The sequence below is a fragment of the Ranitomeya variabilis genome, chromosome 2 (genome assembly GCF_051348905.1).
Source record: "Ranitomeya variabilis isolate aRanVar5 chromosome 2, aRanVar5.hap1, whole genome shotgun sequence".
In the NCBI taxonomy this organism is placed as follows: domain Eukaryota; kingdom Metazoa; phylum Chordata; class Amphibia; order Anura; family Dendrobatidae; genus Ranitomeya; species Ranitomeya variabilis.
This window is the reverse complement of record NC_135233.1, coordinates 799,903,928-799,919,518: the sequence shown is the minus strand read 5'-3', so window position 1 is coordinate 799,919,518 and position 15,591 is coordinate 799,903,928. Positions and strand designations below refer to the sequence as shown.

The window sequence follows — 15,591 nt, the reverse complement described above, 5'->3', positions numbered from 1 at the left end:
GTGTTGGGGTTAGTGTTGAAGTTAGAATTGAGGGGTTTCCACTGTTTAGGCACATCAGGGGTCTCCAAACGCAACATGGCGCCACCATTGATTCCAGCCAATCTTGCGTTCAAAAAGTCAAATGGTGCTCCCGCCCTTCCAAGCCCCGACGTGTGCCAAAACAGTGGTTTACCCCCACATATGGGGTATCAGCGTACTCAGGAGAAACTGGACAACAACTTTTGGGGTCCAATTTCTCCTGTTACTCTTGCAAAAATAAAAAAATTCTGGGCTAAAAAAATATTTTTGAGGAAAGGAAACACATTTTTTATTTTCACGGCTCTGCGTTATAAACTTCTGTGAAGCACTTGGGGGTTCAAAGTGCTCACTACACATCTAGATAAGTTCCCTTGGGGGTCTAGTTTCCAAAATGGAGTCAATTGTGGGGAGTTCCTACTGTTTAGGCACATCAGGGGCTCTGCAAACGCAACCTGACGCCCGCAGAGCATTCCATCAAAGTCTGCATTTCAAAACGTCACTACTTCCCTTCCGAACCCCGACGTGTGCCAAAACAGTGGTTTACCCCCACATATGGGGTATCAGCGTACTCAGGAGAAACTGGACAACAACTTTTGGGGTCCAATTTCTCCTGTTACCCTTGGGAAAATAAAAAATTGTGGGCTAAAAAAATCATTTTTGAGAAAAGAAAAATTATTTTTTATTTTCATGGCTCTGCGTTATAAACTTCTGTGAAGCACCTGGGGGTTATAAGTGCTCACTATGCATCTAGATAAGTTTCTTGGGGGGTCTAGTTTCCAAAATGGGGTCACTTGTAGGGGAGCTCCAATGTTTAGGCACACAGGGGCTCTCCAAACGCGACATGGTGTCCGCTAACGATTGGAGCTAATTTTCCATTCAAAAAGTCAAATGGCACGCCTCCCCTTCCGAGCCTTGCCGTGCACCCAAACAGTGGTTTACCCCCACATATGAGGTATCGGCATACTCAGGAGAAATTGCCCAACAAATTTTAGGATCCATTTTATCCTGTTGCCCATGTGAAAATGAAAAAATTGAGGCTAAAATAATTTTTTTGTGAAAAAAAAGTACTTTTTCATTTTTACGGATCAATTTGTGAAGCACCTGGGGGTTTAAAGTGCTCACTATGCTTCTAGATAAGTTCCTTGGGGGGTCTAGTTTCCAAAATGTGGTCACTTGTGGGGGAGCTCCAATGTTTAGGCACACGGGGGCTCTCCAAACGCGACATGGTGTCCGCTAAAGATTGGAGACAATTTTTCATTCAAAAAGTCAAATGGCGCTCCTTCCCTTCCGAGCCCTGCCGTGCGCCCAAACAGTGGTTTACCCCCACATATGAGGTATCAGCGTACTCAGAACAAATTGGACAACAACGTCCCTGGTCCAGTTTCTCCTTTTACCCTTGGGAAAATAAAAAAATTGTTGCTAAAAGATCATTTTTGTGACTAAAAAGTTAAATATTCATTTTTTCCTTCCATGTTGCTTCTGCTGCTGTGAAACACCTGAAGGGTTAATAAACTTCTTGAATGTGGTTTTGAGCACCTTGAGGGGTGCAGTTTTTAGAATGGTGTCACTTTTGGGTATTTTCAGCCATATAGAACCCTCAAAATGACTTCAAATGTGAGGTGGTCCCTAAAAAAAATGGTTTTGTAAATTTTGTTGTAAAAATGAGAAATCACTGGTCAAATTTTAACCCTTATAACTTCCTAGCAAAAAAATAAATTGTTTCCAAAATTGTGCTGATGTAAAGTAGACATGTGGGAAACGTTATTTATTAACTATTTTGTGTCACATAACTCTCTGGTTTAACAGAATAAAAATTAAAAATGTGAAAATTGCGAAATTTTCAAGTTTTTTGCCAAATTTCCGTTTTTTTCACAAATAAACTCAAAAATTATCGACCTAAATTTACCACTAACATGAAGCCCAATATGTCACGAAAAAACAGTCTCAGAATCGCTAGGATCCGTTGAAGCGTTCCTGAGTTATTACCTCATAAAGGGACACTGGTCAGAATTGCAAAAAATGGCAAGGTCATTAAGGCCAAAATAGGCTGGCTCATGAAGGGGTTAAGAGCTGTTTGTAAGTATTAGGGCTCTTTTTCACTTGTGAGAAATACGTCCGAGTCTCGGAGGTTAAAACCAAGCTCTGGCGCCGGCACTTGGGAGCGGAGCGTGCAGCTCCGTGTATTGCTATGCAGCCGCACGCTCCGCTCTGTAGTGCCGGCGCCAGAGCTTGGTTTTAACCTGCGAGACTCTGACGTATTTCTCGCAAGTGAAAAGGAGCCCTTAGAAATGGAGTAGCTTTGAGAGAGGGGCTGAAAATGCAAATGGAGAGAATGTGTGGTGTGAAGATTTAAAGCTATCGCAGAAGAACTGCAGCAGATCATCCACCAAGAATATTTATTTATGTGTTACTTATATTGCGCCACCATATTCCGCAGCGCTTTACTGACATCACCAATGTCCCCAATGGGACTTGTAATATAGATCAGTATGTCTTTGGAGTGTGGGAGGTAACCTGAGAACCCAGAAAAAAAAACACGCAAGCATGGGGAGAACATACAAACTCCTTGGTGTCTTTTTAACACAGGACCCCAGTGCTGCAAAGCGACAGTGCTAATCGCTGAGCCACCCTGACAATATTAGTCCACAAGTTTCACATATTTCTTGGTGGTTTTGCATTTCTGCATTCTATTTTGTAACATACAATTCTTTGTAATTCTCTCTTCTTAACTTAGTCCTAGGTATGAACGTGACGGTCCAGGAATGTTAGTCCTAGCTCCAACACGTGAGTTAGCTCTTCAAGTACAGGCGGAGTGTTCAAAGTACAGATATAAAGGTTTCACAAGGTATTGTATTAGGGTGTGATGGTGAAAATGATGCAAGTATCTTGTGGATACAATTAAAAATGAATGTTCCATTTTGTTATTAGACTTTTGTAAAGATATTCACTTTTACCAATTTAATTTTTTTTTTTTCACCCCTGGACCATCTAATATGTACAAATTTGTACTGTATCATGTCTCCTCCATGGAACGTCCGATAGCATGTTCACCAGTTCCGCGTACCAGGCCCTGCGAGGCCAATCTGGAGCTACCAAGAGCACGGGGACCCCTTCCAACTTGATCTTTTTGACGATCCTCGGGATCAAGGGGAGGGGTGGGAACAGATAGGGCATCTGGAACTGGGCCCACGAGATCACGAGAGCATCGCATCCGACGGCCATCGGATCCAGAGATCTGGAAACGTACTGGGGAACCTTGTGGTTTGCCCGGGAGGCCATTAAGTCGCATTGTTGATTGAAGATCCCCCTTACCTGAGGACAAGGAGCGCGTCAGGAGCCCTCGTACCGAGGAAAGGGTCCTGGAATGAAGTCCTCCTTTCTGCGCTGTTTCAGCCAGCGCAGAAGACGGTGTCAACCCCTAAACAGGGGGATGGGGACACTGGATGTGACCGCCGTCTTCCTCTCAGCCCACTCCGAGGAGAGGGATGAGGGGGAGGATCAGGGCAAGGACTGGCCACCAATAGCGAGACATGAACACCCCAGGGTGACATGAATCGCAGTCCTGCCCAGCGGATCCGAGAGGGTGCGATGTGGGAGATACCACACTGCTCGCTCGGTCGCTTACTGAGGGGAATCGGGGTGAGCGGACTGCACCCTGTAGCCCCAAAAGAAGCCTCTGAAACCGAAAGGAAAAGAATTAATAAACACACACACAAACCTGAAAGGAAAAAACAAATGCGGATCTGGGGTTAGATCCAGGTCCGCCTCCTACAGACACTAAGCAAAAACTGAGTTGCCTGGTGCCTGTCGGAGGGTGTATACTGCCGGGGAGGAGCTACTTATTCTTTATTTGCATAGTGTCAGCCTCCTAGCGACAGCAGCATACACCCATGGTTACCTGTGACCCCCCCCCCCCCCCCCAATGAAGGCTCCAAGAGAGATTTTATGGTAAGAACCAAAAATCCCTCTTTTCAGCATTTTTTTTTTTTTTTTGTGCTGAAAACTCTCCCCTCGGCTTATACAGGAGTCAATGTCCAGAAAGCCAGAGGGGGAGCAGTGGCTTGAGCGGGCTAACAAAAGACATCATACCAGAACAGGGATGAGGGGACAATGCATACCCGGCTTATACTCGAGTCAATAAGCTTACCCAGTTTTCCGTGGCAAAATTAGGTGCCTCAGCTTATACTAGGGTTGGCTTATACTCTAGTATATATGGTAGGTCCATCAAGTTCAGTCTTTCTTCTCCAATTATACATTTATTTATTTTTATCACTAAATTAAAAAAAATGGATTTCCCTGGAATAAAACATCAGATCAGGGATATCCATGTATCATTTTATTCAGGTTTCTAGGACCTGCATGCCCATATAGAGGGTCTATCCTACTGAAAGATTCCCTTTAAATGACTGATCACTGACACTGTATTTTATGTAACACTAACCTATTCCACAGCACTTTACAGACTATGGTTGGGCAAGAACGTCATTAATGAAATAGAATTGTGTAAATGTGTTTGTGATCTCAATTTTGCCTGCATAATAAAAACATAGCCTATCTTTGAAGTTTGTGCTTGCATATTGAATTTCCAAAGAGATCACTGCATGACCTATATATCTCTGTAGTCCCACTCGTCGCTTTCCATGAGGAGAAACTTTACACCTTTTAGACATTCATAAAAAGCTTGCACCAGTTAACCAGTTTTATTGTTGCATTTGCTGAAATTTTCAAATGTTGCACCTTTTTATATTTTAGCATTTGCATTTATGGTGGTGGAGATCGTAAGAGCCAAATAAATGTGGTTACAAAGGGAGTGGATATTGTTATTGCTACGCCTGGGAGGCTGCACGATCTGCAAATGAATGATTTTGTTAATCTGAGAAGCATAACCTACTTGGTAAGTGTAGTTCTCTCCTACTACAAAAATTATACACAGTATAGAATTGCAGGAAATACTAAAGATGCACTTAATGTATAAAGTGACCTAAATAAGTGATGCATCAACTACTATTGGTTTTAATCTTTAACACGGAAATATTTTTTTATAAAAGCACTCCCACTAACTTGTTTTTTTATGCATTAAATGTGTGTATGTGGATGTAATGTCATGAAAGTGTATTAATCTACTCTCCTACCGCTGCTTTCTCCGGTGTCCAGCGCCGTTGTGCTCTGCTTTTCCGTGATGTCACAGCCAGACTGCCCAGGGGTGACCCAGCTCTGTGTGACCCAGAAGTGGTTCTTATGATGAAAGCCTGCGGAGCGTCAGGAGCCTCCATAGGCTTTCATTGTAAAATAGACTTCTGGCTCATACATAGTGCATAGAACGAGCCGGCAAGTCAGAAGAATTGCGGTGACGTGGCAGAGAAGAAGTGCGCTGAATACCGGAGAAACTAGTGAGTATATTAATACACACACTACACAACATGCATGTTAACACAGATTTAATGCATAAAAGTTAGTGGGACTGCTAATTTAATCAAGAAATAATGGCAAAAGGCATGATTAGGAAACTGCAAGACATGACATACAGAGAATACAAGTTTTGTTAGTCTATGTTGGTTGTCAACCTGTTCCCATGGCCTCCTTATCCGTACACTCACAAATAACACTGTATGTAACACTCCATGTCTGTACACTCACACACAGTACCTGGTCACGGCGCACTGCGCCCTTACATGTATAACCCTATTTCTTGTAATGGATGGCTGCAGCGTACACAAAAAGCACTTTGTTACCCTTCGTATTCCCCTGCTTCCTCATAGGGTATGCTAGTGATCAAGCCCCTTAATCTCTGAATTGTTGACTGTTGTGTTACTCTATAATATCTAAAAAATTTTGTACACGTTCCCTCTTATATTTCTATAGCAACAACATATTTATAACAAAAATGGTATTTTTATTGTCTCCTTATACCTGCCAGCAATACTCTGGCCTCTTGTATTTTTACCAGCCCAAGAAATGGCAGAAAAAAAAGCCACTAAATTTGTGTAGGAAATGATCTATTAGTCAGATGAGGGAATTGGCCAGCTGGGTGGACTATTTTGCTAATGCATCAGTATTGGTGAAAAATGTGTTTTCCTGTCTCAGAGCAGTCAAAATCTTGCAAAGCTAATACTCTTTAGAAAGTTTTGATAGAGACATAGAAGATCTGACTGTAGAACAGTCTAACTCTGCACACATTGTTCATCATTATCTTTTATAGGCATACTTCACATTATCACATTCTTTCTCTGCATCCATTGTGATCATGCCAGTATTCCAGTGCATCACCCTGACTTTTCTAACATTAATCAAACATTTACTATGGGATTTATCTTTTGTGATTTTTATTGTTAAAATTGTACATTCTGCTGTGAGATCAGGCTAGTATTGTTTGGAAGACACTCATCAAATTTTTATCCTTTTCAGCTGACCCCGTAAAACTTGATAGTAACATGTTCTTATTGCACATGACCATGCTTTTTTTTTTTCCCCTCTTTGACCTTTTGACCTTCCTTTAGAGGATGTGGGACTAATTCCTCATGTGGCCATTACTGATTCTTACAGAGATGTGTTTTGTTTTTTTTTTTCTCCATCAAAACTAAATATCACACAGGGCCATTGCATAGTAATGGTGAGAGTTAGGACTGTACTTGAGATTTTCCTAACTTATGTATCACTCATTAAAGGGCCACTGTCACCCCCTCCAGCCGTTATAAACTAAAAGAGCCACCTTGCGCAGCAGTAATGCTGCATTCTAACAAGGTGGCTCTTTTAGTTTTTTGGTGCATGTATTCCCAAAATAATGCGTTTTATAAATTCTCCAAAATACTTTTCTTTCGCCAGGGAGGCAGGTCCTCACCCCCCTGCTTGAAACGCCAGACTGCAGTCACTCGAATCTTCAGGGGCGCTGGGCGCCACCCCCTGCGTGCTGTGTTCGCATGAAATCCGGCGCCTGCGCTGTGTAGTACTGTCTGGTGCAGGCACAGTGAGCTCTGGCTGTCTGACGTCACAGCCAGGCTTGCAGACTGTGCCTGTGCGGCCGCCCTGCTAGTGAATCCCAGCCCCGCACTCTGTTATGCATTATGAATTTATAAAACGCATTATTTTGGGAATACATGCACCAAAAACTAAAAGCCACCTTGTTAGAATGCAGCATTACTGCTGCACAAGGTGGCTCTTTTAGTTTATAACGGCTGGAGGGGGTGACAGTGGCCCTTTAAGGTGGCGGAACTTCCTATATACTGACAATGCCTGGACTACAACCTCTAATTGTAATTATCATTGAGTTCTAGGGGTTTCCCACAAACAAATTTCAATTACCGTATATACTCGAGTATAAGCCGACCCGAGCTTAACCCCCCCCCTAATTTTGCCACAAAAAACTGGGAAAACTTAATGACTCAAGTATAAGCCTAGGGTGGAAAATGCAGCAGCTACTGGTAAATTTCAAAAGTAAAAATAGATACCAATAAAAGTAAAATTAATTGAGACATCCGTAGTTTAAGTGTTTTTGAATATCCATATTGAATCAGGAGCCCCATATAATGCTCCATAAAGTTTGATGGGCCCCATTAAATGCTCCATATTAAAATATGCCACATATAATCCTGCATAAAGGGTAATAAGGGCCCCATAAGATGCTCCATAGAGATATTTGCCCTATATAGTGCTGCACAAACGTTATGGCCCCATTAGATGCTCCATACAGTCACTTGCCCCTTATAGTGCTGCACACACGTTATGTCCCCATAAGATGCCCTATACTGACACTTGCCCCTTATAGTGCTGCACACACGTTATGGCCCCATAAGATGCTCCATACAGTCACTTGCCTCATATGCTGTGGCACTTTCAATATTCACCGGTCCTCGTTCCGGTGCGGCTCTGTTTTCAGCACTGACGTTCAAGCAGAGGGCACGCATTGACCACGTCACCGCGCCCTCTGACCTGAGTGTCACAGCCAGAGGACACTGAAGACGGAGCCGCATCGGAACGAGAAGAGGTGAATATCGAGCAGCGCTCCCCCTCCCCGTATACTCACCTACTCCTGGCACGGTCACTGCACGTCTCTGCTTCTCCCGGCGCTGCATCTTCTTGCTGTACTGAGCGGTCACCGTTACCGCTCATTACAGTAATGAATATGCGGCTCCACCTCCCATAGGGGTGGAGCCGCATATTCAATACTGTAATGAGCGGTACCATGTGACCGCTCAGTACAGGAACAAGCTGCAGCGCTGGAAGAAGCAGGGATGTGCAGGGACCGCGCCAGGAGTAGGTGAGTATAATTAGACAGCTCCCCCTCCCCTGCCGACCCCTGGGTATGACTCGAGTATAAGCCGAGGGGGGAACTTTCAGCCCAAAAAATGGGCTGAAAATCTCAGCTTATTCTCGAGTATATACGGTAATAGTTTTTATAATAAAAAGACACACCATTTCACAATTGGATGTGTAAAAGTGTAAAAAAAAAAAAAAAGTTCCTTTCCTGAGATCATATAAATGTGCCCCTGTGTGTTGTCTGTGTCTGACCGTACAGGAACATGGTCAGGTATACCACAGCTCCTGGGCAGGGGAGGAAGCAAAAGGGAGTATACAGATGGAACAGCAGGGGAACACAGCTTATTCTTTGAGGTAAAACACATTTTTAAACAGGCAGGGAAATGTTTTTCATTAAAAAAAAATTCATTAGTTATGACCCCCTGCTGTAACGTCTGTATACTCTTTTGCTTCCTCCCCTGCCCAGGAGCTGTGGTATGCTCAGACCATGTTCCTGTATGGTCAGACACAGCCATTACACAGTACACAGCAGGGACACATTTATAACATTATCTCAGCACAGGGACGTTTTATTTAAACATCCAATTGTGGAAATTATTTTTATTTCAAAATCTATTGGTGAAGCGTACTTTGTTGGACTAATCCTTTAAGCTAGATCCTGGCGCATAGTTATACTTTAAGTATACAGGTTAAAGCTTATAATATTATTCTATACTTTCTTAACGGTCTCTTTACTTATAACACTCTGACCACCCAGCTGGCAGAGATGGGCCAAGGCCATGTGATGTGGTGCTTTAGGCATCCTGGGTTTGATAACGTAACATAAAGCGCAAGGTGACATCTAAAATTTTAAGATCCAAATCAGACAAGGTGTGATGTGAGGGAGATATATGTAAACCAAGTCCAGTACTTGACAGATGTGTTTCTGGACTCTATGGTAGAAACTGTGCAAATCTGAGATAAGCCTACGTCTACTGCAATGATGTCAAGTGAAGCCTCCGATTTTATGGTTTGGATTTATCTTTATGTAGATATGCTATGAAACATATTTATATTTCAGACCATGCATACAAATATCTTTCTCATCCCAAATAGGTTTTGGATGAAGCGGATAGAATGCTGGATATGGGCTTTGAACCCCAGATTATGAAAATACTAATTGACGTTCGTCCTGACAGGCAAACCATAATGACTAGGTGAGTGCATTTATTTGGCTGTATGTCTTCAACATTCTTTTTTTTTTTTTTCTTTCATGCCCCAGTTTTCTTTCTCCTCCATGATGATTAACAGCATATTTTTTTTTTATTTTTTTTTATATATTTTTTTTAAGCTACACTTACACACTACGACTTTCCAGCCCCTGTAATACAGCATGCAAAGAAGCACTTCGGCCCTTTTTGTGATGCCATACGCCTCAGATTTTTCGCAGCCTGTTGAAATATTGGCCTTGCTTCTAGGGCAATCTTAGTTGCATGTGGTACACATTAGTCTATGCAGCTGAACACACAGGTGACGTGGTACTGTGCTGCCTCTGTGTTGCTTAGCCTAGAAGCAAAGATTTTATGCGGTAACATGGCTCATGTCCTTCTTTTTATTTTTTTTTATTTTTTTATCCATTTATCTGTACGTTTGTAAGCTTACTTTTTTAAAAAAAAATTTCTTGATGTTTTGCAGTGCCACCTGGCCAGAAGGAGTTCGACGCTTGTCTAAGTCGTATTTAAAGGACCCAATGATGGTATATGTTGGGACTCTCGATTTAGCTGTAAGTTTTTGTGAAGAAAAGGGGCAGTTAGTCTTTAGGAAATAGCGTCACTTTGGAGGTCTGAACTTTGACACCCACACCGATACAGAAATGCTGAAGCCTTTTTCAGCCTTTCTCTGCACAGTGAGTGGCAAAGACTCTGAACGGGCTGCAACATGAACCTCAGGATCATAAAGTGTTCGCATATCCATGATACCACATTGATTTTTATTGAGTATTCCCACCTCAGAGTTTGTACATAATGTAGCATTGTGTTCAACCCCTATATGAAATGCTCCATGTTATGAGTTTCTTATTTTTATTCTTATCACGTCCCTATGCTTTTGCGGTCGTATTAATGAAAGTCATCACTGGAGTTAAAGTAGACTATTGCCAGGTGCCCTAGAGTAACAGGGAATTTACCCTGGCATTTGTGGATTGTTTATAAGAGATGGGAAGAATTTTAGTGTATATGTATATGTGTGTGTGTAATATATATAATATGTGGAATGCTTTTCCTTCTGTGGATTTATTTTATGCTGTCTTATTGTTTGGCTTTCATAATTTTAAATCTATTAATTTCTATTTTTGTTTTTAGGCTGTTAATACAGTAAATCAGCGAGTCGTTATTGTTGCAGAAGAGGAGAAAAGAGCATTCACTGCAGATTTTATTGATTCCTTAAAGCCTAAAGATAAAGCCATCATATTTGTGGGAAAGAAATTGATGTATGTTTGAAGCCCTAAATCCATGATGGTACACATTGTGGAGACGTCACCCTGTGGGGGGATGCCTTGTCCTTTGATATTAGAGAGAAATGCTGACTTTCTGACCTATGATGTGTGCACAAATAACTTGTGTGGCTCAGTTAGAGACTTTAGTGTTTTGGTTAAAGAGGGTGTCTCATTTTCTTGAATTGATAAAGTTGCAAAGTGCTTCTAAGAATGAGCAACTTTGCAATCTATTTAGAAAACACCCTTTCCTATAACACTTGAAATCACTGACTGAAGGTGGCTGTATCTGTCCAGTGTCATTCCCCCTGTGCTTCTGCAATGCTGCAGAGGCAAAAGTCCAGTTCTGGCAGTGGTGCAACCATGCGGCTGGCCCAAACTGTCAATCATAAAGAGCAGTCGCAGATCAAGTACTCAGCTGGAGAACCAGACAGGATTCCTTACTGATATTGCGCTCTATCTATCTATCATTTTTTTTTTCTTTTTTTTTCTCCCTGCTTGACTGAGCATATAATCTTCCGTTTTATATGATATGCCTTTTCATTAAATTTCAGTGCTGACGATTTAGCCAGTGACTTCTGCCTTCAAGGAATTCCTGTCCAGTCTTTACATGGTAATAGAGAACAGTGTGATCGAGAAGAAGCACTGAATGATTTTAAGACGGGTGAGATACATTGCATCTATTTACTGATATTCACTTAAAATTAAATTTAACACAAAAAGTAGATTAATAAATTTAGGATTTTTTTTTTTTTTTTTTATAAATGATACAATTTCTTTCTCGCTTCATTGGGGGACACATGTAACCATGGGTGTATGCTGCTGTCACTAGGAGGCTGACACTATGCAAATAAAGAACAAGTAGCTCCTCCCCGGCAGTATACACCCTCCGACAGGCACCAGGCAACTCAGTTTTTGCTTAGTGTCTGTAGGAGGCGGGCCTGGATCTAACCCCAGATCCACATTTCTTTTACAGGGATTTATTGTTTATTAATCATTTCCCCTTTCTTTTTCAGACCTTTTTCTTCAGGGTAACAGGGTGCAGTTTTCTCACCCTGTTTTCCCCACTTTGAGCAACCGAGAGAGCAGTGTGGTTTCACCCACATCGCACCCTCTCGGACCCGCTGGGCAGGACTTCGTCCCCTGTCACCCTTTTGGGTGTTCAGGATGACCCTTTCTTCGGTGGCCTGTCCTGCCCGTTTCCCCTCCTTATCCCTCTCCTCGGAAAGGGCTGAGAGGAAGACGGCGGTCACATCCAGTGACCCTCTCCCCCTGGTTAGGGGTCGACGCCGTCTTCTGCGCCGGAGAGTCGTGGCGCGGGAAGGAGGACTACTTCCAGGACCCTCTCTCTGTACCAGGGATCCTGATGGTTCCTCATCTGCAGGTAGGGATCCTTCAATCAACAAATGACCCCCCCCCCCCCTTCCCTCCCCCCACCAATGACCCTGCCCGGCGGCGATCTCCTCTTACCAGAGGAGCATCTGACAGGGAAGTGGGCCGCATAATCGGGCGTCGGGATGTGCTACCACGTAGGGATGGGAGCAGGAACGCTGGCACTTTTCCCCCCTCCTTATTCAAACTTGCAGGTGCGCGTGCCCGCCATTTCTCTCTGCTCTCCCGGCTTTTTCCCTTTCTTGGCGCTTGCGCGCCCTCTTGTGGCGGCCGGCGGTATAGCGGCCGGGATGCTTTCAGTTTTACAGGGGGCGTTCTTTTCTTTCCCCCCTTCGGTCCTGTGCACACCTACAGCGTTGCACTGTTTCCGCGCTCTTTTCTCCTGCTTCCTGCTACCTGTCAGCGTCTGATCACCGCGTGGGACACAGGATTTCTTGGGGGAACACAGGCACCTGCGGCTACCGCTATCGCTGTCTGTCAGCCGGCTCAGTGCTACTACCTACTCCACCTGGCAGTATTCTCCGGGGACAAGGTAATATCCACCTATGTCTGACCCGACCCTGGCCTTTGCCCCTACAGCCATCCATTACGCCTGCGCTCACTGTAAGAAAAAGTGGGTCTCAGGTCAGCCATCTCCTTTCTGCCCGTCCTGCGTTCCTTCCACCATGTCAGTGCCCCAGGAAGCTTCTAGGTCCCGGGATGAGTGCACCCCCCCTCCCCCAGAGTGGGCTGTTGCTATGTCTCAATCAGTGTCTGACCTGACTAAGGTGTCTCAGTCCCTGGTCCAGGCAATTGAACGCATCCCGCTTCTCTCTAATGCCACCAGTGCCACGAACGCCTTACACGGCGATTCGCTCGCACCTGTCCTAGACCCTCACAGAGTCAGAAAGAGGACCTTATCTTGATCTCCCTCCTGTTCACCGGACCACATCTGGATTCCCTTATCTGCCTGTACCCCTTCCTCAAAGGCGGACCTCGGGTCTGCAGATCAGACTTCCGGAGCACAGGACATGGTCGATAGCCTTATTTCAGCTATCGTTCAGACACTTGATCTTAAGGAAGATGAGGCAAGCTCTCAGGACATCTCCGTTGCTTTTAAACGGATTAAACGTCCCTCTAGGGTTTTTTCTAATCACAAGGAGTTTGACAGCACTACCTCCACTCACTGGGAAAACCCTGGTAAGCGTTTCCCCGGCATGAAACGGCTTGATATGTTGTACCCTTTTCACTCCGACCTGGTCTCCAAATGGTCCGAGTCTCCTAAGGTCGACCCGCTCGTGTCCAGGCTATCCTCAGACAGTTCTGTCTATTCCGGACGCGGCTTCCCTTATGGACCCCACGGACAGACAAATGGAGACGCTAGCAAAATCGGCATTTGAGGCCTCCGGAGCCTCCCTTTGCCCTAGTTTTGCCTCGTCATGGGTAGCTGAGGCTGTATCAGCCTGGGCCAAGACTCTGCGCAGGGGCATTTTGGCCTCTGCTCCTGCTGAAGAACTGTCTGAATTAGCGGATCAGATTTCGCTGGCGGGATAATACCTCATGAATGCTTCCCTTGATGCAGCGGCCTGCTCTACCAGGGCTAACGGCAACATTGTCGCCATTCGCCGGATTCTTTGGCTAAAGGCGTGGAACGCTGACCCCACATCTAAGAAATCGCTCACTGGTCTGCCCTTCCAGGGCTCCAGACTCTTCGGCTCGCAGCTAGATCAAATGATCTTGGACGCTACTGGCGGTAAGAGTACCTCCTTACCCCAGTCCAAGCCGAAACGTCCCTTCAACAGGGGGGCCCCCCCAGTCCTTTCGTCCCTTTCGGTCTTTTGCCTCTTCGGGAAACCCCGTCCAGGACCGTTCCTCCTCACAAGGGGACCGAAGAAAACCTTCTTTCACGCCTCCGCCACGCTGGAGAGCCAAGAGCCACCCCGCAAAACCATCGGGATCTCGGGGCCACAGGTTTTCTAATAAATGACAGGTCGCCCCCACCTGGAACTCCTTCCAGGGTGGGAGGCCGCCTTCTATTCTCAGAGGTTTGGCTTTCAGTAGTCGACGACGCCTGGGTCAGGGAGCTCGTCACGTCGGGCTACAAAATAGAGTTTTCTTCGCCCCCAGGAAGACGTTTCATGCTCTCTCATCCTCCCAAACAGCCCTCTCATCTCCCAGGGCTTCTCCAGGCCGTCGATTCGCTCCTCGCCTCGGGAGTCGTAGTGCCGGTGCCTTTTCGCCAGCGGTTTTCCGGGTTTTATTCAAACCTGTTCGTGGTTCGCAAAAAGGACGGCTCTCTCCGTCCGATTCTGGATCTCAAGCGATTGAACTGCCACCTTCAGATTCGACACTTCAAAATGGAATCTCTGCGCTCGGTGATCGCGTCCATGGAGCCGGGAGAGTTTCTGTGCTCGGTGGACATTCGGGATGCGTACCTTCACATTCCGATTTGCGTACAGCATCAGAGGTTCCTCCGATTCACGATCAGGGAGCATCATTACCAGTTCACTGCCCTCCCCTTCGGGCTGGCATCTGCTCCCAGTGTCTTTACGAAGGTCATGGCAGCTGTCATGGCCATTCTGCGTTCAAAAGGGATTCTGGTAATCCCATAACTCAACGACCTCTTGATCAAGGGCTCATCCCAGCGGGATTGCAGCCAGAGCCTCCAGCTTACTCTGGACACCCTAGTTCGCCTAGGCTGGTTGATCAACTGCCAGAAGTCTTCCTTGATTCCAACCCAGCGGCTGGAGTTCCTAGGCATGGAATTCGATACCTTTCGGGCTCAGGTCTTCCTTCCCAAGGAGAAGTTTCTTTCTCTTTGTCGGGGTGTCAGAGCGCTAAAGGGTCCGAGCCCTCTGTCCCTTCGTCTAGCCATGAGCGTTCTGGGGAGAATGGTCGCTTCTATGGAAGCGGTCCCCTATGCTCAGTTCCACTCTCGTCCCCTCCAGCTGGCTCTTCTGTCTGCCTGGGACAGGAATCCGCTTTCCCTGGACCGTCTGTTTCGCCTCTCTCCCAGGGTGAGGCAGTCTCTCACTTAGTGGACGCTGTCCACCTCCATTCTGCGCAGGAAGTCATTTCTCCCTCCCCACTGGCAGGTGATTACCACCGACGCCAGTCTCCAGAGTTGGGGAGCGGTCTTTCTCCACCTCACAGCCCAGGGCCGCTGGACTGCTCAAGAGGCGTGCCTCTCGATCAACCTCTTGGAAATCGGAGCAATCTTCCTAGCCCTCATCCGCTGGGAGTCCCTCCTCTCGGGAAAGCCGGTCCGCATTCAGTCGGACAACGCCACGGCCGTGGCATACATAAACCACCAAGGGGGGGGCTCGCAGCAGTCAAGTCATGGCGGAAGTAGCAAAAATTCTCCGCTGGGCGGAGGGTCACGTTCCCTCTGTCAGCCGTCCACATCCCAGGGGTGGACAATTGGGAGGCTGACTTTCTAAGTCGCCAGGGCATCGTGGCGGGCGAGTGGTCTCTTCTTC

The 15,591-nt window shown here is 45.6% G+C and overlaps 1 protein-coding gene across 3 annotated transcripts in view; it reads left to right on the top strand.

Moving 5' to 3' along the window:
* Positions 1–15,591, top strand: part of DDX43 (DEAD-box helicase 43) — an 84,595-nt gene that overhangs the window by 48,828 nt on the left and 20,176 nt on the right. For all 3 annotated transcript variants that reach the window (XM_077289894.1, XM_077289896.1, XM_077289895.1), the window contains 6 exons: positions 2,753–2,863; positions 4,771–4,912; positions 9,367–9,467; positions 9,946–10,033; positions 10,611–10,738; positions 11,296–11,405. In XM_077289894.1, the coding sequence (XP_077146009.1) occupies positions 2,753–2,863; positions 4,771–4,912; positions 9,367–9,467; positions 9,946–10,033; positions 10,611–10,738; positions 11,296–11,405 (680 nt within the window). The remainder of the gene's footprint in view (positions 1–2,752; positions 2,864–4,770; positions 4,913–9,366; positions 9,468–9,945; positions 10,034–10,610; positions 10,739–11,295; positions 11,406–15,591) is intronic.